The 22735-nt window shown below is 32.9% G+C and overlaps 1 protein-coding gene across 2 annotated transcripts; it reads right to left on the bottom strand.

The window, feature by feature from the left end:
* Positions 1-426: 426 nt before the first annotated feature.
* LOC100265386 (protein DETOXIFICATION 24) lies at positions 427-20123 on the bottom strand. Of its 2 annotated transcripts, none has more exons than XM_002268314.5 (11): positions 19992-20123; positions 19704-19798; positions 18058-18307; positions 3394-3935; positions 2744-2830; positions 2598-2654; positions 2264-2502; positions 1963-2081; positions 1567-1653; positions 1255-1388; positions 427-814 (listed from the first exon to the last, which is right to left on the bottom strand). In XM_002268314.5, the coding sequence occupies exons 3-10, from the start codon at positions 18301-18303 to the stop codon at positions 1308-1310; spliced, it is 1458 nt and encodes a 485-aa protein (XP_002268350.2). In that variant the 5' UTR covers positions 18304-18307; positions 19704-19798; positions 19992-20123; the 3' UTR covers positions 427-814; positions 1255-1307. The 2 variants fall into 2 exon arrangements, with proteins under 2 accessions (XP_002268350.2, XP_010653169.1); XM_010654867.3 differs by having other exon boundaries at positions 19739-19798.
* Between the last annotated feature and the right edge of the window lie 2612 nt (positions 20124-22735).

Raw genomic sequence — 22735 nt, 5'->3', positions numbered from 1 at the left:
TTCAACTTGGCTTCCATTGTAGCAAATCCAATGCTTTACGCTTTGTCTATCGTCCTAATGATATTACCACTGTCATTCTCATATATGTGGATGATGTTCTTCTTACAAGAAATAATGATGATTTTGTTGAAAGTTTAATTGCAAAGCTTGGCTAAGAGTTTGCAATCAAGGACCTTGGATCACTGTTCTATTTTCTTGGAGTGGAAGTAAAGCCTTTTGCCAGTAGTGTGTTCCTACCTCAACAAAAGTACATTATAATTTTCTTCACAAAACTTAAATACTTGAAAGTTCTACCCTTGCTACACCAATGATAATAAAAGATAAAGTTCATCCCTGTGATTCATAAACTGTAGATGCAACAATTTCTTACAGCAATGTAGGGGCTCTAATACCTGATCACCTTTATAGGACCTGATATCATTTACGTAGTCAACAAAAGTTTCCCATTTTTTTTAGCAACTTTACTTTCATTCATCTAAAGAAATACAACCACAACATCTAAAATAACATGGCTAACCTTCCTTCTTTGTGACATTGGAGTTACATTAGTACAACCTCCATAGTTGTTTTGACAACATTAGTGCACTTCATATGTCAGTTAACCTGATCTTTCATGTGCGATCAAAGCACATTGAGCTAAACTATCATTTCGAAAGGTAAAAAAGTTGTAATGGGCAATCTTACCACATGGTATGTTGCATCCCCGTTGACATCTTTAGAAAGCCATTAGCCAAGGATACCTTCCAAGCATTCAAAAGCAAACTAGGTGTCCACGCTCACGCTAGTTTGAGGGAGCATGTTGAGAATAACAATCCTACAAATCAATCCATAGACATCTCTGGTTAAGAAACATATCAAGTAGCATTTCAAGAGAATTAGGAGGAAAATCAATATGCACAAATCATGAGTTAACTATGCAATCCATCATCTAACAGTTAAGCACAAGTTACTGCTTATATATTTCTATCATTTTTTGGCTCATTATCCTTTCCTATGAAGCCTATGCTCAGTGTATATTATCCATACTGATAAATGGAATTAAGAATTGAATTGGCCTATCTTACTGTGAGAATTCACATAACTAACCCAGCATAATTCATCATCATATGGATTGGTTCGGTTATAGATATTTCTCTAACTAATTATTTAGTTTGGTTTGGTTAGAAGTAGAGTGAAAAATTGAATTAAAACGGTATTACAAGGTTGGGAATTAGTGTCATCAAGCATTCTATCTAAAATCAGTATTTTGCTTACAGTTTTTAAGGCAACTTCTTGTCATTTAATCTCTTTCTTCCTCTTCACTCCTTTTAGGCTTGAGAGGGGCCTTCATTAGATTCCTCTGAAGGCTTCAAGAACCACCTATTGAGACGTTGTGATGCTTTTCTAACCTGTAAGAAGAAATGAGCGATTGTTATAAAATGATACATGACCCTTCAATCCATATCAAAATTGAATTCTTTCACGTCAATTAATTTGATTAGAAGGCATCAAGGCATATGACAATATCGATGCAAAAACTGTAAGATATTAGTTACTATACAACTCCATTTCTCTTCTTTCATCTACCTGCTCATCCCAATCGGTTTTCCATATCATATAAGTTAGCAACATTCCTTGCACTACCACTCCACATATCATTCCACTCCACATACCCTGTAAAAATCAAAGAAGAAATTATGCAAGTGATTTTTCATTGTCTATACATTGGGACACCTTAAATGCCATCATGACAGATATAAGTACTTGGAATTAAGGGAACTCTCAAGCTAAAACCTGGACTCTCTTTCTTGTATATAACCCTTTCTTAGCAATAATATCAACCAACCTATTAGCCTCTATAAAAATGAGTCCCCATTAGGTTGTTATTAATTATATAGAGATATGTATCTGCTAATAATGTTACAAGCTAATTAGATGCAGTGTGGATTCCACCACTGCTAATCCATCAGATCGGCTTCTTACCTTGACTGAAAGATGGGCCACATAGCCAAGCAAAACTCCTAATGGAACCCCAATGATATAATAGCTACCAATATTTATATATGCAACCTTGCTCTGCCAACCAGCCCCTATGGCCACCCCTGCTAGGAAAGAATTTTAAGATTAGAGAAACAAAAATTTGGGAAGATTTTTATGTGTGCATGAATATATGGTTTGATATTTACTTGACTATTAAGATGAAGCTCTTGACTCGATCCATCATGAATGTAAGCATCACGGAATAAGAACAAAATATTTTACACTCAAACGAAGAAGTACTTGCCTGAGAGTACAGGTTGAACACTATTAAGCAAGATTGAGAAAGCGAGAAGGACAGAGAGACTTGAAACAGTTTCTGCAACTTCTTCATTGCTTGTAAACAAATATCCAATATCATGACCAAAGACTAAACACAAAATCCAGAAGACTACTCCAATACAAATTGAAGTACATAAGATGTATTTAATAGCAAATTTTGCAGCTTTAGCATTTCCTCTTCCCAGCTCATTTGATACCCGCACACTGCAAACACAAAGATAATTTTTTTTAGAAGGAAATAGGCTACCCATTGCTAGAGGAAGCAGGTGCGTAGTGTTAATTGGTAATAGAAGACAAACCTAGTGGCACCCAGGAAGCCAAGGGTTAACATCATTTCCCATGTATTGATATTGAGACTGCAAAGTCATTAACTTAAATGTAATTCCTTCAAGAAAAAGTAATGTTGCATACATAAATAAGATCAAGAAATTGGTTAAAGCCTCACCAAATGGAGAAAGCAGATATGGAAACTGTTGCATTTTTCAGATATCCAGCCAATAATAGTAGAATAGCATAATACCACAACTGTAAGCTGTTGAAGATAATGAAAAATATTTCAGATTAGCACTAAAAATGAATGAGATTTTTTGTTGTGCAAACAATGCGTTTCATATTGGAAAGTGTATTAGCACTTTCAATGCATATCGGTTCAAAATATTGCACAGGTGAATTTTGTAGTAGGTTCTAATCTTGTTTCCTATTATCTAATCTAGGTTATCAAAGTCATTGATCCAACAAGGTGGAAATTCGATATTAGATATATCCAGAACATATGTTTTCTCCCATGTCATGACAAGAATGTGCATGATCTACCTTTCCATCTCTATCACCTTTTAAAAATTATCTTTAGTATATTTATTGCTTGAAAATATGACCTTGTTTGTAGTACTCACTTGAGATCATCATCTTTATAAGAACATAATAGAAAATTTAGCAGCAAGAAGTCCATTTTTTTCGGCAGTATTCACTTGAAATCATTACCAAATGAATGTATATTTCCTATCATTCTTATTTATAAGAACAAAGCATATATGTAGCAAGAGAGAAAAATATATTATAGCAAGTAAACTAAAATGTATGGTGATCAGTGGTTACCAAAGCATCACACCAGATGATATTGAGAGCTTTACCACAGGCAATAGGTCAGTGAAGGCTACAGTAGTGAATCCTCTCCATGTTTTAGGGCACCAACCTCCAAACACATACACAAATGCTCCAATGACCATTGACCAACTAGATATGTTCAATGCAACCATTGCTCCAGGAATCTCAAACTTTAATACAATCACAAAGATCCAAGACAAGAACACATGAAGCACAAATGAGAAAGTAGATAGCCATCCCACAATCATGTTCTTGAGCTGAGCTTGCAAATACATTTGGATGCTCCTGCTAAAAACCATATAGTAGAGATAGGGAAGGAACCATAGAGAAATATTTTCAGTAGCTATAGCTATGTCCTCTTCCTGACCAAGTAATTTGAATATGGGAGCTGAAAAGATGAAGAGAGGAGTCAAAATTGTTGCAGTAGTAGCATCAACAATCCATGAGCGTTGCAAGTATATTCCTAACATATGATACTGCTTTGCTCCAAATGCTTGGCCACAAAGAGTTTCGGTTGCACTAGACATGCCCACCTATAATAAAAAAGAAGAATGAATGAATGAATGAAATAAAAGGTATTCTATTAGGAACTCACGCGCAACATAACACAATAGGTCAATGTGCAATCATGGGAAAGAGTAGTATAATTAAGCTCCACACAATTCAATAATTTCATACTTAGAGAGTAAGCCACCACTAAATGTCTCCTATAGCCAGCAACTCCTCATTCCTTGAGTGACAAATTCAATTGAAGTTGAACAAAACTTCAACTTCTCTACTACTTCTCATTATCATATTAGTTTTGATTTTGACATACTTAATCTTCTCAAGAACCAAAACTCTACCTTCTAAAACTGGTTGTATGTAATGATATCGAATCTATTTATGCTTTCTCTTGGTATGATGAACAAGATTCTTTGCTAAGTGAACAACACTCTAATTATTACAATATAAAGTGTGTGAGTGTTTAGCTAGGTTGGCAATTTCAGAAAAAATTTCTAAGTGTCCCCTAACTCGTTTTACCAATCCCTCTTCGGACTACTTGACCTTTGAAGATTAAGATTTTGCTAAGAGGCCGAGGTATGTAGCTGAGTGTGTGGTGATTAAATGTGAATCAACTCTGTTTTTTTTTTCATCTTTAAATGAGTTAAGAAAGTTGGGAGAAATATTTTTGGTGCAAGGCTTTTGTTCCCCTGTTTTTGGGTCGATCCAGGTGCAAGGGCAGATCGATCGAACTAACATGTTTTTAATATGAATTTTCCGCCATTGAATTAAGGGCTTTTATTCTCATTTAAAATCAAATTTCTCCTATTTCTAGAGGTGGTGGCTGCAACAGCCGTGAGAAAGTCTTTCTTTCCTCACCATTTTAAGGGTGTTTGCCTATAAAGAAAATTCATCCAAGGTTTCCAAGAATTTTTTTTTTAATAGATTTTATGAAAATGAACATGGGTTGATTTATAAAACATTCATCTCTCATTCTCTTGGTTTTGCTCAAAAACCCATTTTCTTCTTGTGTGAATTCAAGAAGAGACCATGATTGAGCTTGGTGCAAAATCCAAGTGTGCTCTGGAAGAAGAAGGTCAAAAGTTGAAAATGAAGGTACTAGTCAAGTAGTCCGGGAAGGATTGGTTGACTTGAGTTAGGTAAAACCTTATATTTGGTTTTTATTCTTCATAGTGGATATTTTCAATCGGTTGTAGGCCCTTGGTTTTTTATCTTTTCAGAGATTTTTCACGTAAATTTATGGTATCTCATTATCTCTCTTTCTCTTCTTAGCATAAGTTTTTAGTTTCAGCACTTTATTAAAATTTTGATTGTCTAATATTTGATTGAATGATGAAAATAAATGGCTATGAATCATCTTTGAAATTGTTTCTGATTGTTGATCATTGACATTTTGAGGTATATTGATCTCATTTTTATCATAATTTAGTTTAAGTTGATTTGAGTTTGAGAGTGTTGGATCATGTGCATATGAACTGCATTTTAATAATATTTGCATTCATATATGCATGTGATTTATAATTTGTGTTTTTGAGACTGTGTGAAGAGAATAAAAACATTCAAAAAGTTTTAAGGTTTGCTAATTGATGTTGAGATTTTGTTTAATTGGTCAAAACACCTATTCACCCTCCTCTCCTCCCCCTCTTTAGGTGTATTCCACTATTGAGATTCACATTTTCAATTGGTATAAGAGCAGGTTTTTAAAAACAAAAATCATTTTTGATCCTTGAATCTCAATTAAGAAACCTCATTAATGGTAGCTTCCATTGGGAGACCACCATTCTTAACTGGAAAAAAATATTCTTATTGGAAAGTGAGAATGCAATATTTTCTCAAAATGTAAAGTGAAAAAATTTGGAATGCCGTTGAATTTGGTTGGTCTACACCTAAGGTGTTGGATAGAGAAGGTAGACCAACTAATGTTATCAAGCCTAAGTTGGAATGCGATAGAGGTGATAATGAAGCTAGTGAGAACAATGTTAGATCCATGTATTTCATCTTTAATGTCATTAGCATAGATGAATTTCGTAGAATAGCCACATGTACTTCAGCTAAAGAGGTTTGGGATATCATCGAAGTGACTTATGAAGGAACTAATGCTGTGAAACTGCCCAAACTTCAAATGTTGACCTCTACGTTTGAGACAATTAGGATGAAAGATCATGAGAACTTTGGAGGGTTTCATGCAAAATTGATGGACATTGTGAATTCTAGCTTTAATCTAGGTGAGTCCATTCCTAACTCCAAAGTGGTTAGAAAAATTCTAAGATATCTTCCGAAGAGATTTAGAGTAAAAGTCACCGTCATTGAAGAGTCCAAGGATGTGGATTCCTTGAAAGTAGATGAACTTTTCGATTCACTCCAAACCTTTGAAATGACTCTTAGATCACCTAGTAAATCAAAGGACATTGCCTTGAATGCCATTAAAGAGAAGTCCTTAGGTTTCAAAGGTGAGGGTGATGAGAAAATGTTGGATGGAGAAGTTGCTAGATTTGCTAGAAAATTCAAAAAATACATGAAGTTTAGGAAATATAAGAAGACGTCTAAGGAAGATGCTAAAACATGGAACAATTCAATGGGAAAAATCAAATGTAAAAGATAAAAAGAAAGACAAGAGTGTTAAAAAGGACCTTGAAGTTGAGTGCTTCAAGTGTGGGGGAAATGAGCACTATGCCACCGAATGTTCCTCAAAGAAAAAAGGAAAGAAAGCCATACAAGTCACTTGGAGTGACATAAAATCATATCAATCAAGTGAAAGAAAATCCAATGCAAGTGATGAATGCGCTAATTTCAAAGCCTTTATGGCAAGTGTCATTGAGGAACCACTCAAGAAAGAGGTTCTTAGTGAGTCTTGTGAGTCAAGTGACTCCGATGGTGATGAGATGAGTTTTGACTTTGCATATGAGACTTTGTATAAGGAGTGCTTAAGTCTCAAACAAGAACAAGTTGAGTGGAAGTGATTACTACTCAAAAAGTACTCTTTTATAGCTTGAAACTAACTGTTTTAAATACTTTTGAGTAGTAGTTAATACCTTTTAACTCAATTGGCACATTAAGGAACCTAACAAGGGTTACTAATAAGTTTTTGGCAAGTTTTGGTGTTTTTGGTAGCTATTTGATCATTGAAATAAGCCAAGAATGAGGGAGAATTTTGTGAAATCCATGGCAATACAAGTTGAAGCTCAAATACATGAATATCCAAGCTTTGGAGCACTTCATAGCCATTTGCCAAGCTAATCAAATATGCAAGGAAGAAAACCAGAGGAAGAAATCCAACTACTAGCATTTTCGCATGGTTGTGCGAAATTTCGCACACCATGCGAAACCACTTGAGGTAGCCAAAGGATTTCGCACACCATGCCAAATTTCGCATGGTATGCGAAATCTTCCTGTGCACCGACTCCATTAGATTTTTATCTTCAGATATTTTGTGTAATTTCCTAGTTTCTCCTTGTGACCAACCTAGCTATTTTCTTTTATATCTTTTTATATATCTTTTAGGTAGCTTATATATAAGGGGAGAGACAGAGGGAGAGAGGATGGATGTTTTTCATTAAACACTTGTAAAATTCTCGTAGTAAGAAATATACAGAGCTTTTGATCTGTCTTTCCTTCTCATTTTGTTTTCACTTTTCCTTCTAGCCAAACAACCTTTGAGGATGATTTCTCAGGGGATGAGTGGCTAGGTTTTACGTTTCTTAGAGTGAGAGAAGCTAGGTGAAGGATTTGAATGCAAAGATGGGAGTTGTCCTTACTTTAAATGAAAGAAGTTGTTCACCATTAATGGTTTTTATTTTAAGATTTAGTTTTAAATCCCTTAAAAGCACCTTGAATGGCCAATACTTGGTAAGCTTTTCGGATTCCATGGATGCTTATTACTAGATCCATGGATGTCTATTAGTTATCATTTACGAGCCATTGGAAGATGGTTCAAGGTAAGAATCTTTAGTGTTTGAAACCTTTGGATCAAATCATAATTGCTAAATATAAAACCGGTTCGGGAGATAACCATCCTTTATGTTATTATCCCCAACGCGAGGAGAAGATCCGGAATCTCCCCCTTTGCCTAAGGAACTTGATCCTAGTGACCTAAAGCTCCAAGAGACTTTTTCTTTGTAGTTAATTTCACTTATTGTTTTTGCTTAACTTAAAATCAATCTTTGCAACCACAATTCCATTTTCATAAGAAAAAACATCATTTTATTTCCTTCATTTAAGTCAATTGTACGATGAAAACTCATCATTGTGGACGATCCTAAAGCCACTATACTATATTAGTTATGCTACCCTAGTATGGGGTGATTTAGGTTTTATAAATTTTGATTACACCAGTCTGAGCCAGAATCAAATGGCATGACTGCAATGGGGACGAATCAGGAAGACTTCTAAAAAAGTTTAATCAATGAGATTAAAGCCTTAAAGAGAGAAAAAAAAAGTTAAATATGATTAGCATTGGAGAGATCTTATATGTGGAAGGATTGAAAGCCAACTTGATTAGCATTAGTCAAATATGTGACAAGAAGTTCAATGTTCAATATTCACAAAATTTATATAAAGTGTTTGATTTGAATGGAAATTGTGTGATGATTGGTTTGAGAACTTTAGATAATTGTTATGTTGTTTGTCAATATTCACACTAGGAAGGCTTGTTATGAGTTGTGGAAAGGTAAAAATAACCTAGTATGAAGTACTTTAGAGTGTTTGGAAGTAGATACTATGTCTTGAAAGATCATGAAAATCTTGGAAAGTTTGAATCCAATAGTGAAAAGAGGATATTCTTAGGATATTCCTCCAAAAATCAAGCATATAGAGTATACATTTTGTATGGTGGAATCAATCAATGTAATTATGGATGATCTAGGATCAAGGTCAAGAGAGTGTGATAAAGATAGAATTGATGTGTCAAAAGATATTGAAGTAATTGAAGAAAAATCTAAAAATGAAAAGTTAAGTGAAAAGGAATAAAAGAGATAAAAGCAAGGAAAGAAAAAATATAAGGGGAGGATTGAGCCATCAAAGACAAATAAATCAAGGGTACCTAAGAACCATCCATTGAGCAATGTGATTGGGAACTATGAGGATAATATGGTAACAATGAGACAATCCAAGCTAAACGAGATAAGCTATGTTTGTTATACCTCCCAAATTGAACCAAAAAAATGTTAAAGAAACCTTGAATGATGAAGCTTGGGTAGAGGCTCTTCATGAAGAGCTAAATCAATTTTCTAGAAATGAAGTTTGGTTCTTATTGCCTAAACCAAAATATGTGAATGTCATTGGAACAACATGGATTTTCAAAAATAAAATGGATGAAAATGGTGTGATTGTGAGAAATAAAGTTAGGTTGGTTGCTCAAGGGTTTAAGCAAATTGAGGGAATTGATTTTGATGAAACCTTTGCTCTGGTTGCAAGACTTGAATCCATTCGAATACTTTTAGTTGTAGTTTCTGTATGGAAATTTAAATTGTTTCAAATGGATGTCAGAAGTGTCTTTCTTAATGGGATCCTCAATGAAGAAGTGTATGTGGAGCAACATAAAGGGTTTCAAGACCCTAGGTATCCTAATGTCTATAGACTTAAAAAAATTCTCTATGGTTTAAAGCAAGCTCCTAAAGCTTGGCATGAAAGACTCACATCCTATCTTCTTAAGAAATGATTCATGAGAAGGGAAATTGATCAAACATTGTTCATTAGAAGAAATGATGAAGTGTTCTTGGTATCACAAATCTAGATGGATGACATAGTGTTTGGCTCTACCTTCAGTGAGTGTGCTTTAGATTTTGCCAAAGAGATGAAAAGTGAGTTTGAAATAAGCATGGTAAGGGAATTGACCTACTTTCTTGGTTTCCAAGTGAAACAACTCAAGGATGGGATTTTCTTATCCCAATCCAATTATGCTAGGAAACTTGGTAAGAAGTTTGGACTTGAGTCGGCCAAACACTTTAGGACACCAATGCCTACCAATCTAAAGCTAAGTAAGGATAAATTTGGAAAAATGGTAGAGAAAAAATTGTATAGGAGCATGATTGGTAGCCTCTTATACTTCACTGCTAGTAGACCTGACATAGCTTTTAGTGTTGGAGCATGTGCTAGGTATCAAGCATGTCCTAAGGAATCTCATTTCATAGCTTTTAAGCGCATTATTAGGTACATTGCTAGTATTTTATAGCTAGGCCTTTGGTATCCGTTTAACATTCATTTTGATGTAGCTTGCTACACTGATATTGATTGGGCTTGAAATGTGGATGATAGGAAAAGCACTTCAGGTGGTTGTTTTTATATAGGAAATTGCTTGGTTGCTTGGATTAGTAAGAAACAAAACTCTATTTCACTCTCAATAGTTGAAGTTGTATATATTACCGTCGGAAGATGTTGCTCTAACCTTCTATAGATCAAGCAAATGTTGAAAGACTATGGAATTGACCAAGGAACCATGGTTGTGTTTTGTGACAATACTAGTGCCATCAACATCTCCAAGAACCCTATTTTTCACTCTAGAACAAAACACATTGACATTAGACATCACTTCATTCGTGATTTAGTTGAAGACAAAATTGTTTCCTTGGAATATGTTCCAATAGAGTCAAATTGTTGATATTCTCACTAAACCTTTGGATGTGTCTAGGTTTGAATCGCTTAGAAGATCCATAGGCTTATGTACACTCAATTAACGTCCTCTAGAACTTATCTCAGACATCTTCTTGCATATCTTTGAGTCCTAGTTGTGTTCTCAAGTTCCTAAATGTCATCAAGTTGATGTTCTTTATGTTTTGGTTCAATATTTTCTCCATTTTTCATAAATTTTCTAAAATTGCAAAGTTCATGAGAGTGACATGCTTAGTCTTTTGTTTAAAAGTTAGATTGACTCTTAATGATCTTAAAAGCTTCAAAATGTCTTTATCTCCATGGCTTGATTGATAAACATGATATGGAATCCTTACTATTTTGATTTGATTAGATAAACCATAAAAGGTTAGCTTCATTTCTTTTAAGTGAGTAAAAGCTCATGGTTGAACCTTGTGATTGTATAAATGGTGAATAATGCTCTTTAAAGTCTAAATGTAAACTTATACCTATTTAATGAGCATTAAAGAGTGAGAAAAGTCACCTAGAAATTCCTTGAGTGGTTGAGATGATCGTTCCTTGATTGTTTGCCTTCTCTTTGAAATTAAGTATAAAAAAAATGGAAAAAAAATAAAAGAAAAAAAATATGAAGTTTCTCGGAATGGTTATGGTTCATTGGCAATGTTTCAAGAATTAAAAAGCCTTCATTGAAATAGTGGGACATATCTTATGTTGTTACATTGTAAAGGCATCCTTAGAGATCCTCAAGTCAAAAAAAAAAAAAAAAATAGATCTTAAGGGTAAAGTCTATATCTTTGTATTTCTTTTAATGCTAAATGTGAAAAGAAAATGAGGTATGAACAGAAATCCATCCAAGAGAGGTGCAAATTGACTTCTTGGAATATTATCTTGAATTTCTTTATGAAGGAAAAGCATCTTGAAAATGATTTTTGCCTCATGGATAGATATATGTTCATAAGTGGATAGAAATTAACATTCTCACTGTTTTATAGTGTCATGAGTAAGTCTTCTTTGAGCTTAAGTTTTCTTGTTAGAGTGTTGATAATCATTTGTTTTTTACTAATTCATTTGATAAATTCGAAAGGTTCTTCAATCTCTATGTTTGTTAATTTTGTCTATTGTTAAGTTCTTGGAAGCATTTTTGTTCAATATGAATCAATTCTAACTTATTGAATGAAAGATAAGTATGTCATCCTATTGTATATCAACTTTGGTTGATCAATTTTCAATTTTTGGAAAGCTTGTTGGTGTGTTTCTTATGATTTTTCGTCAGTTTTTGCCTAAGTCGTTTTTCAATAGGGTGTGGATCGATCTGCTGAATTTGTGGATCGATTCACTATGTGCATAATCTTGTGACCGAGAGCCCTTGAACAAATCCTGGATCGATCCACCAAGATTGATACCACTTATTCCTTGTTTTTCACACACTTAGCCTTTTTTTTTTTTTCAAATTTGGCATGTTCAAACCTATGTGACTGTGTATAACCGAGAACTCACGATCGAAAGCTTGATCGATCCACCAAGATCGATACCACTTATGGATTTGTGAAAAAATCAATTTTTGCCCCTAGCTGATTATACTCATATGGTTTAAAGGTGAAAAAGTCAAAATCCCCAAAATTTTTCCTTTCATTTCTCTAAAAAGCCCTAAGTCATTTCTTCTAGAGAAGATATCATTCTTTTTTGCGCATCCTCTCTAGCTATCGCCACCAGTTCTTCATTCCGATCACTTTTGGCAAAAATATCATTGTCGAAGCTCTCCGCCATTGCCGTTCAACACAACTCATCACTCTAGTTTTTATGCTTCTTTTTTGCCCAATGTCACCGGATTTCCTTTCCGGCCATTGCCAACTTTTCTTTTTTAGTCATTCCATCATAATCTTCTTAAGCTAATAGCGGTTTGCATAGCTAGCACACTATGCTCCTTATCTTGTTGCTGGTGTTTTCTTTTTGCCATTTTCGATCTTTTTCGCTAGATTATCTCACAACACATCATTTCCATTCTTTGCACAACACATTTTTTTTCACCTTTTATCGCCAAACTGTGTGTCTCACTTACGGTTGGCATCTTTTCAACGTCCTACCACAAGATTACATCCTATTGTCACAACTGAAAATCGCAATCTACCCTTGAGACCATTGTTCAAAACAACATGTTCAATCTAATTACTTTCATCGGCCTGTGTTCCAGCATTTGTGGTCGGCTGGTGCTCCATATGTTGTTGCCGACACCATTTTTGTGTGTTCTTCTTCTTGTGGTTGTGTCTTTTCCTTTACAAGGTTTTTTTTCAACAACCACTACTTCTATTTATACAAGTTTGTCATCCTCCAATAGTCTTGTGTGTCTATATTGGGTTTCTACTCAAGCTTTCCAGCAAGGGTTTGAATGGGCATCGGGTCTTCCTATTCTATTGGTCTTCAGAGTACGTGTTTTCAAAACTATACCTCTGAAAGGTCGTGGAAACAAGGCCCTAGTTAAAGGGTCATCCTTTAAGACCCCAAAAAGTGCTTAAGATGAGAATTTACCCATCAATCCACCTATTCAGACTCCTAGTATCCCTAAGGCTCCTGCGAAAACTTCCATAGATAGGATTGTTTTCAATGATTTCTTGGAAAAATTATGTAGAGACTTATACACTAAGGTTTATCATCAGAGGTCTCTTGTTGTTAACAAACGACTTCATCTAAAATCATTTCTCGACACACCAATTCCAGCACTGTTTGTAGAACTAGGTTGGATTCATCTTGCAGGCTTCACTAGGATTGTGTGTGCTCCTGTTGTCCAAATGTTTTATTTGAAGATTATTGAACATGACTTGGATGAGTCCTACCTAAAGTTAAGTCTCTTTAGAATTGTTGTTAAAGCCACTCCAAAGGTGATTACTGAAGTCTTAGGCATCCTATTGGTTGAAGCACCCTTTATGAGTGAATTGGAATTCACTTCTGAGCTGTTAGATAGAGTGGCTATTGACTTATGGGGAGAGGTTCGAGGTCAGCTAGTCTCAATTGTACACACTAGTAGCATATCTCATCTTGCATAGGTGTTGACGACCTTTCTAACATTCTCTGTTTATCCATCTTCTTATCGGGCACATATTTGTAAGAAGGATTTGCATTCTCTAGTCCTGCATTTTTCATTGGGAACCGATCAACCTAGTATCTTGCATCTTAGATGAGATGATTGTTCAATGAGATCCTTTCGTGTCTAAAAAGAAGATTATTCCCTTTAGCATTTTAATCACAAAAATTTGCCAAAGAGCTCGGTGGAATTTCTTGTACATTCTTCATTTCTCAAACCAATGGGTCCCATTGATACCTCATCTTGGAATCGAAGTCAAAGACAGATTGAGGGTGCCCTTAGTTCTAAGAAGAAGGTGTGTCATCGTAGAGCTAAGATCCAAATTGGTGAAGGTGACTCGGATTCAAGTGTCTAAGCTCAACTTTGTGCTAAGTTTGATGCATTGGATGAGAAAATTTCTACACAACCCACCTTGTTGTCTGAATAGATTTCTCAACTCCAATCTCATATGGAGAGAGACTTCTCACTAATTGATGGACAAATGCTATGCAACATGGATCAGTTGCAAGATCTTGAAGACTTTGTCCACAAACTTCTCTCTTAGCTGTGTAGCTGCTAGTTATCTTTTTGGACAACTTCCTTTTGATATCATGTTCAGTTTGATAGTTTCATATATTTTGCTTGTTTTGGACAGATCTTAAGTGATCTTTGTCTTCTTTTGGGACAAAGAATGGAAGACATTTTACATTTTACATTTTACTTGGATGTTGATATAACATGTAGTTGATCATGACAGTTTCTTTGTGTTTTGTTGCTTTGGATATTTGATATGTTGATCATGATCACCTTTTTTTGTGTATATCTATGGATATTTGACATGGTTTTGAACGCATGAATGCATATTGACTATCTTTAGACAAGTGATTTTTGTGGATATATGTGGATATTTGTGTGTCAATTCATTTGAAACTTGTGAAAGTGTCTTGGTAATATGTATAGGTGCTACTAATGTTTTTCTTGAGATTCATTTGTAGGTATTGTAGTAGCTTTGGTGAGGTTTTGAGTGTATGAGTGGCCTTGTATGAGAGTTGGGTGGGGTTTACTTACTTGTACTCATTCGTGTTGTAAAGGGTTTTGTCCTAGAATTTCCAAACGGAGAGATTATGAGTGTTTATCTAGGTTGGCAATTCCGGACAAAATTCCTATGTGTCCTCTAACTCGATTTACCAATCCCTCTTCGGACTACTTGACCTTTGAAGATTAAGACTTTGCTAAGAGGTCAAGGTATGTAACCAAGTGTGTGGTGATTGAATGTGAATCAATCCTTTTTTTTTTTTTTCATCTTTAAATGAGTTAAGAAAACTAGGAGAAATATTTTTGGTGCAAGGCTTTTGTTCCCTTGTTTCTAGATCGACCTAGGTACAGGGACAAATCGATCTAACAAACCTATTTTTAATATCCATTTTCAGCCCTTGGATTAAGGTTTTCATTCTCATTTAAAATCAAATTTCTCCAATTTCTAAAGGTGGTGACTACAACAACCATGAAAGAGTCTTTCTTTCCTCACCATTTTGAGGGTGTTTACCTACAAAGAAAATCCATCTAAGTTTTCCAAGAATTTTTTTTAAATGGATTTTCTAAAAATGAACATGGGCTGATTTCTAAAACATTCATCTCTTATTCTCTTAGTTTTATGCAAAAATCCATTTTATTTTTCTGTGAATTAAAGAAGATGTCGAGATCGAGCTTGGTGTAGACTCCAAGTGTGCTTTGGAAGAAAAAGGTGAGAAGCTAAAAGTGAAGGTACTAGTCAAGTGGTCCAGGAATAATTGGTTGGTTTGAGCTGGGTAAAACCTTATATTCATTTTTTATTCTTCATAGTGGATATTTTCGATCAGTAGTAGGCCCGTGGTTTTTTATCTCTTCAAAGATTTTCAACATAAATTTATGGTGTCTCATTGTCTCTCTTTCTCTTCTTAACATCAGTTTTTAGTTTCAGCAATTTATTATAATTTTGATTGTCTACTATTTGATTGAATGATGAAGAGAAATAGCTATGAGCCATCATTGAAGTTGTTTCTAATTGTTGATCATTGACATTTTGAGGTATATTGATCTTGTTTTAATTATAATTTAGTTTAAGTTGATTTGAGTGTGGGAGTGCTAGATCATGTGCATGTGAACTGCATTTTAATATTGTTGGGAAGTGTTGTTGCATTCATATATACATGTGATTTATAATTTGTGTTTTTGAGACTGTGTGAAGAGAGGAAAAACATTCAAAAAGTTTTAAGGTTTGCTCATTTGAGTTGAGATTTTGTTTAATTGGTCAAAACACCTATTCACCCACCTCTCCTTCCCCCCCCCCCCCCCCCCCCCCCCCCCCTCCATTTCTCGGTGTATTCCACTACTATTGAGATTCACCTTTTCAAAGTGTTTTTCCTATTTTTTTGATATGACTCCTCCAAGAAACTTTTTAACCATACTAAATCCTGCTAGTTTCAATCACAATAACATATTCTTCCTCAATAGTATAGAGAGTAATAATATTTTGTAGCTTTAAGATCTAACTAACTGCTATTCCATCAATCATGTATACATACCTAGTATTACTCTTCATGCTATCATTATCACTAACTATATCAACATTAACTTAGCATGGTAGACCCAAGTCCGATTTCCTAAAATAAAGGGCTAAATCTATAATACCTCATAAATACTTGAGAATCCATATAATTATAAACCATTGCTCCCCTGGGCTTCTAACTATTTGGTAGTGATGTCTAAAGAATTAGAGCACAAACTTCATCTTCGAAATTGATTTCAATTAAGGATAATTGATTAACAATCATGTTAAATTCATTTAGATGTTTTGCCATTAGCACATTCTCCCATCTTCAGTTTAATAATTTTTTCAAGAGATGTACCTTGTTATTTGCAAAAGGCTTCTCATAAATGTTAGACAAGACCTCCATTAGCCCCTTGTAATTTTCTCTTTCACCATATAAATTGCCATGTTCTTTGATAGTGTCAATCAAATGACTCCAAACACTTGTTTATCAATGAGACTCTAATTTGTGCTCGACATTGATTCCAAGAAGAAAGGATGCAACTTTTTACTAAAGATAATTTTTTTATTTTCATTCTCCAAAATCCAAAATCCATACCATTGAACTTGTCAATTTTGGGCCTAGATCCATCTTTTCCGACCATTACTCTCAGTTAAAAACGGCGTTGATACCATTTATTAAGAAAAAATCCCTATTTATAAAACAAAAAAAAAAAACAAACAAACAAACACATGATTAATAGTGGTTAACCCTACAGATAGAGCAAACACATGATTTATAGTGGTTAGCCCTCAATGTGAGAACTATGTCCACTTTGTCACTAAAGATTTTCCATTATGATCAGAAAGAAAAATATAAGATGATCTCATGCCTTATAGCTAATTGTCTCTCCTCTGTTTTTCCTCTTATAGAAAAATGGTTGCCTTAATAATCCTTATGTAATGTGAAAATTAGAGTAGATTAATGCATGCATTGAATGCCTAAAATACCTCTTAAAACTCAACATACATGCAATGAATTGCAATAGGCATGTAACATAGTGCAACAGGTCAATTTGTGGTCATGGGGAAGGGTGTACAATATAATTAGGCTACATAACTCAACAAAAGGGTCATGGTAGATGGTATCAAAGTGAATTCCTAGTTGGAACTATGTAGAGTTTAGTATCTTATGAGCAATGAGATGAATGAGCATGTCATGCCCATATGAGATGGTGGATATTATGTCACAAATCGCTTAGGAGGAAGAAATTGCTAGAATACATACATATGAGTCTTCTAGATTTAAAGTTGTAATAGTAGGTCACAAAGCAAACCATATTGTCTATATGGAACAATAAGGTGTGAAACTAGAAGATTTAACCATCAAGAATTTAGGTTATTTAATCCGTTAATTTTATGCTATTTACCATATCATCAAAGCTACAGTAAATCCTTTTAATTAAGATCGTACTAAATTCAATTGTACACAATAAAAACGAAAAGGACATAATTGTGAAATTTGCCTAGGTCATTTTCTTACTAATACTACTAATATACCCTATGTCTTAGTCCCTCACACAAACCCGTTTCAAGTCATTCCCTCCAATGTTCAAACTTCATCAAATTTCATTCATCCTTACATATTTACCTTTAAGAATAAACTCCATAAGAAAAACTCAAAAACAAGATAGCTACTTCATTACAATTTAGAAAGCAAAAAAGATTTTTTTTTTAAAAAAAAAAAAAATAGCTAGATAGATGATAAACTAATGAAATAATCGTTTCATCAACTCTGACTCTTTTTATCGAATTTCCACCATTTAGTATACTTATAAATAAGTCAAGTTAATAAGAAAACGAGCATATATACATAATTTATAAGGAATTTTATGATATTTGGAACAATAGGACAAAATATAAAATAGGAATAATAAGCTACCAGCATGCGACTACACTACAATAAAAATAAGTACATAGAGTATCTGAAAGAGCTTACCAATATCCCATTTACAAAGCGTATAAGGATGGTTTGTACAAGTGCATATGCCGCGAGATCAAGCTGACTAATACGACCAATAAATACTTGTGTCACAACCAGGGTTCCAAATGATGTTACCCTAAACAATATAGAAGGAAATGCAATCCTCCATGTCATCTTTGATTCTTCCCAAATTTTTGCCCTCAAATCTCTTTCGCCTTCTGCTTCTGAACCAAGAAGCCTTTCTTCTATATTGTTATCCATAATCCTAATTCATAAGAACATGAAAAGAAGAAAGAGAATCAAATTGAATTTAGCTTCAAAATTCTATAATAACTTTATAAGTTCAAGTGTGGAGAAAGAGAATCAAACTAAGTTTGATACTACATTAAACAACCAATTTTATCAAAAACTTAAGTTTGCAAAATTTGGATTCAATATGCATATTTTGTCCTATAACACAAACTTGGTGACTATTTATTCAACAAGCTGCATTGACCATGGCTATCATTAATAATAATAAAAATAATAATAAAGATGTTGAAAACATTTTCTTTCATTAATTAGTAGTGACAAGGATGAAAACATCAATAATTACGGATATATTAATCATTGGATTTTACGAATATATCATAAAATATTGGTGAATATTCTAACTAAAAAAATCGATGAGACAAAAATTGATCAAAACTTGTGAAAATGCTTGAAAAAATTCAAAAAATAATAAAATAAGTAAAAATACACACACACACACATATATATATAATTTGTAACATTAGGCAATAATATACTAATTTAAGAACACATTAATATTAAAATGATAATATATTTAATTTGAAAATTTTGGGGATTAAAAAAACAATGATTTTAGATAAGTATTTTTTATTTAAAATATTAATATTTTATTTATAAATTTATATTGACCTTGTTTTTAATTAGTGTATAAAATATATAATAAGATAATTAAAATTTATTTATTTATAATAATATTTTAATTAATTTATAAATATATATATATATATAAATATATATAATATTATAATGTATAAAAGATATGTACATTATGTATATAAAAATAATTCTATATACATTTAAAACAATAATCCATATATGGTTCAATGGCATTGCCTTCCCATGACAAACTTGTGCACTTGGGTTAGTTTAAGATTGTAAACAAAAGCTGTCCCACATCGACAACTTAAGAGAATAAAATTGCCTATTCATAGATGGTGCCTCCCTCCGCTGCCTCTGTTAGGTGAGGCGTGGCCCTGTGTGAGGCTGCTGAGGCCCACAACCAAAGGAGAGGAGTGTTGGATCAAAAGTAAACTGGGAAGTACTAATTAATGGAAACCAAAAGTGAGTAAGAAGAAAGAACTAGTAAAATGGTGCTGAAAAGTGAACACATGGTTTTCCTGTCCTAAATCCAACAAAAAGAGAAGTATGCAAAAGCTCCTGCAAAATTGGTCCTAAAGACAGACACCGACTGCAAAGTTCTTTTTATTACTTACTCATCCTCATTCCAAAAACTATATGTACCATCTGGGTCATCCATGAAAATATTTTCTTTCATAATTCCAACAAATAAATGAAGTAGCAACTGTAAGTCTCTTGCAAAATGGAACTAAAGAGTGACAGTGACTGCAAGAGTTAAAAAACTTCTTTACCCTCTTATATGATAGCTGGATGCAATCCTTCTCACCTCTATTATGTGCTTGGTGCAAACTTGAACCGTCTCCTTCCAATGCCGTGAAAAATTTTCCTTGTGGGAGAATGAGTAGGAAATCAAGAGAAAAGAGAAGAAAATTAGCAAGAATAAACAGCAATCTGGGAAGGAGAAGAAAGGAAAAGATAGCTAGCAGAGAGGGAAATGGAAATGATTCTAAAATCTTCCTTCTGAACTACTTCTGTATGTGATCTTCTACACCAAGAATTCTTATAGGAAAAACACTAACCGCAATAGATTTGGTTGATGGGTCAAAACTAGATGTGATGAAAGTGGTCTATAAGGGAAAGCGGAGTTGGTTACACCTTGAATTCTGGATGCCACTTCCATGGAATGGCGAGCCAGTGGACTAGATTATATTGAATGATTGGTAGAATTAATAATCTTTCCTTGCCTGGCAGATTTGGCTTTTGACTGTTGACTGTTAGCTGCTAGACATTTACACAAAAAACCAAAGAAATGGAGATTGTTAATTCACTGGAAACTGCTGGTTTTCAATTGATCGATTAAAAAGAATCACAATCACCAATGCTATGACGTCACTACTGACATCTTAGTCCCTAGCCATGCACTGAAAAGTATAACAAATGGTGGGTTGTGGTGTTATAATAAAGAATATGGAATTGATATATACCTAACCGAAAGTCATGACCCGATTCCAATGAGGATTCGAATCATGGTTAGCATTCTTAAAAAGCATAATATACATTATGAATTTAAATCATAAAAGCCTCGGCTTGTAAGAAAATTGATTGTTCGATATAGTATCAGAGTTTCATTTGACAGAAAATTGTTTGTTTAAACAGTCTATTCATTATTTATGTCTTTATTCAATAATTTTTATAAAAAAGAAATTGATAAATATCTCTTCATCATCTTAAACTTTTCAATATATATTTTATTTTATATACAAATTAGAATATCTAAAATACCCTATACAATTTTAAAGAAAAAATGACACGTCCGAACTCCAAATCCGAGTCCTGAACATACGTTGTAAAATTTACACTATTAGATGAAGATATAAAAAAAATGGGATTAATGTATAAAAGTACAATCAAATGAGATTATGATATAAATAAATAAGACTTGAAAAAGTATAGTTCGAACCATAATATGACCCAAAATATAATATATTATATTTATAATCTATTTTCATGTTTTTCTTTCTAAACCAAAACATTACAAATATTTTAATCATCAAACCGTTGGTTGGAGCTTCCTTTTTTTTAACAAGGAGTATAAACATTGAATACAGAAAGAAATTGAAAAAAATATTGGTGTTGGATTGACACAAAGAACTTTAAATGATTTGAAAAATATGGTTATAACCATTACTTAATTATTAGTATTAGACTTTATTTGATAACCTTTTTTTAAAATCGCTGTAAAATATTTTGTAGAATAAATATTTCTTTAGAAGCTCATAAATATTTTAAACTTATTTTCTATGTTTTAAAAATAACTTTTTATATGAGTGTGTTATTTTTAATCATTTTTTTATATTTGTATAATTATTTTTTTATAGAGATCTCATAAAACAAATAAAAATAATTAAAAGATATTATTCGAAAACACCTATATTCCTCATTTTTAAGAGCAGAAAATTGGGGTCTGTTTGGAAACTATTTTTTAAAACAATTTTTTATTTTTCAAAACAAAAAACTTGGAAAACTCGTTTGACAACAAAAAACTATTTTGTGTTTTCTATTACACCACACAAATAATATTTTAAAAATATATTTAAAAATATTAAAAACATGTTTAAAAACATTTTAAATTTTGAAATAGACTTTTGTTTTACAAAACATCATATAATAGATTTCAAAAACTGTTCTTAAAAACTATTTTTTTAGAACTATTTTCGAAAACAGTTACTAAACAAACCCTTGTTTTCTATTTTTTTTTTTTTGTAAAATATGTTTTTTTCTATTTAAAAAATAGAAAATCATTTTCGAAAATAGTTATCAAACAAACCCTTACTCTCCTTCATTCCAAAAACTACACATACGTAGAAAATGTGATTTTCAAAATCTTTTGTTTCATAAATCCAATGAATAAATAAGGTAGCAAGTGTCCTCTTGCAAAATGGAACTAAGGGGTTACGTTGGTTGTAAGAGTTCTTTTTATCTTTTATTTGTTTATATTTTTTGGCCAAAAGACTAAATTATTTGTAAACTTCCTAAAACTATATACAGAAAGAGGGTGTTTGGTATGTGGAAATGAGGAGTGAGAATAAACATTTCGCTCCATTCCTCCCTCATTCCCATGTTTGAATAAATTTAATAAAGTTAGGAATAAAATAAAAAATGATTCCGATAGAAATCAAATCTTACTTATAAGTAAGATTTCTATTCATTGCAAGTAACTGGTAATTTAATTCATTCATCCCATGAAAAAATATAAAATTATTTAAAATTACTTTTTTACTCTTGGATTTCATACATCAAGTCCCATGTCCCTTCATCCCATATAAGACTATTTTTTTCCAATCTTATTATTTAGTAACAAAAAAAAAAAAAAAATCTAATAAATGAAAATAAAAAATTTATTTTAAAATATGTCCAAGGTATTATTATCAATTTATTTATTTTTCATTCATGTTCCTATAATCCTATTATTATCAAACATTAAGATGAAAGCAAATATTCATTCTAAATTTGAATTTCTAGGTTTATCTAAACACTAGACTCTTAGTTGCAAGACATTTATACATAGCAAACTAATGAAATGAAGATTATTAATTCATGGGAAACTTATGGTTTTCAATTGATCAATGGAAAAGAGTTACATCACATATTCCATGACGTCACTATTGACATCTTAGTTCCTAACCATGTAAATAACCAAGGATGAAATTAATGGTAATTGCGAATATATCGATACTTCTATTTTACATATATACCGACGGATATTTTGATACAAAATATTGATGGATTTAAAATTGATTAGAACTTATAAAAATGTAAGGAA

Source organism: Vitis vinifera, chromosome 8 (genome assembly GCF_030704535.1).
Source record: "Vitis vinifera cultivar Pinot Noir 40024 chromosome 8, ASM3070453v1".
In the NCBI taxonomy this organism is placed as follows: domain Eukaryota; kingdom Viridiplantae; phylum Streptophyta; class Magnoliopsida; order Vitales; family Vitaceae; genus Vitis; species Vitis vinifera.
This window is presented reverse-complemented; position numbering and strand designations above follow the sequence as displayed.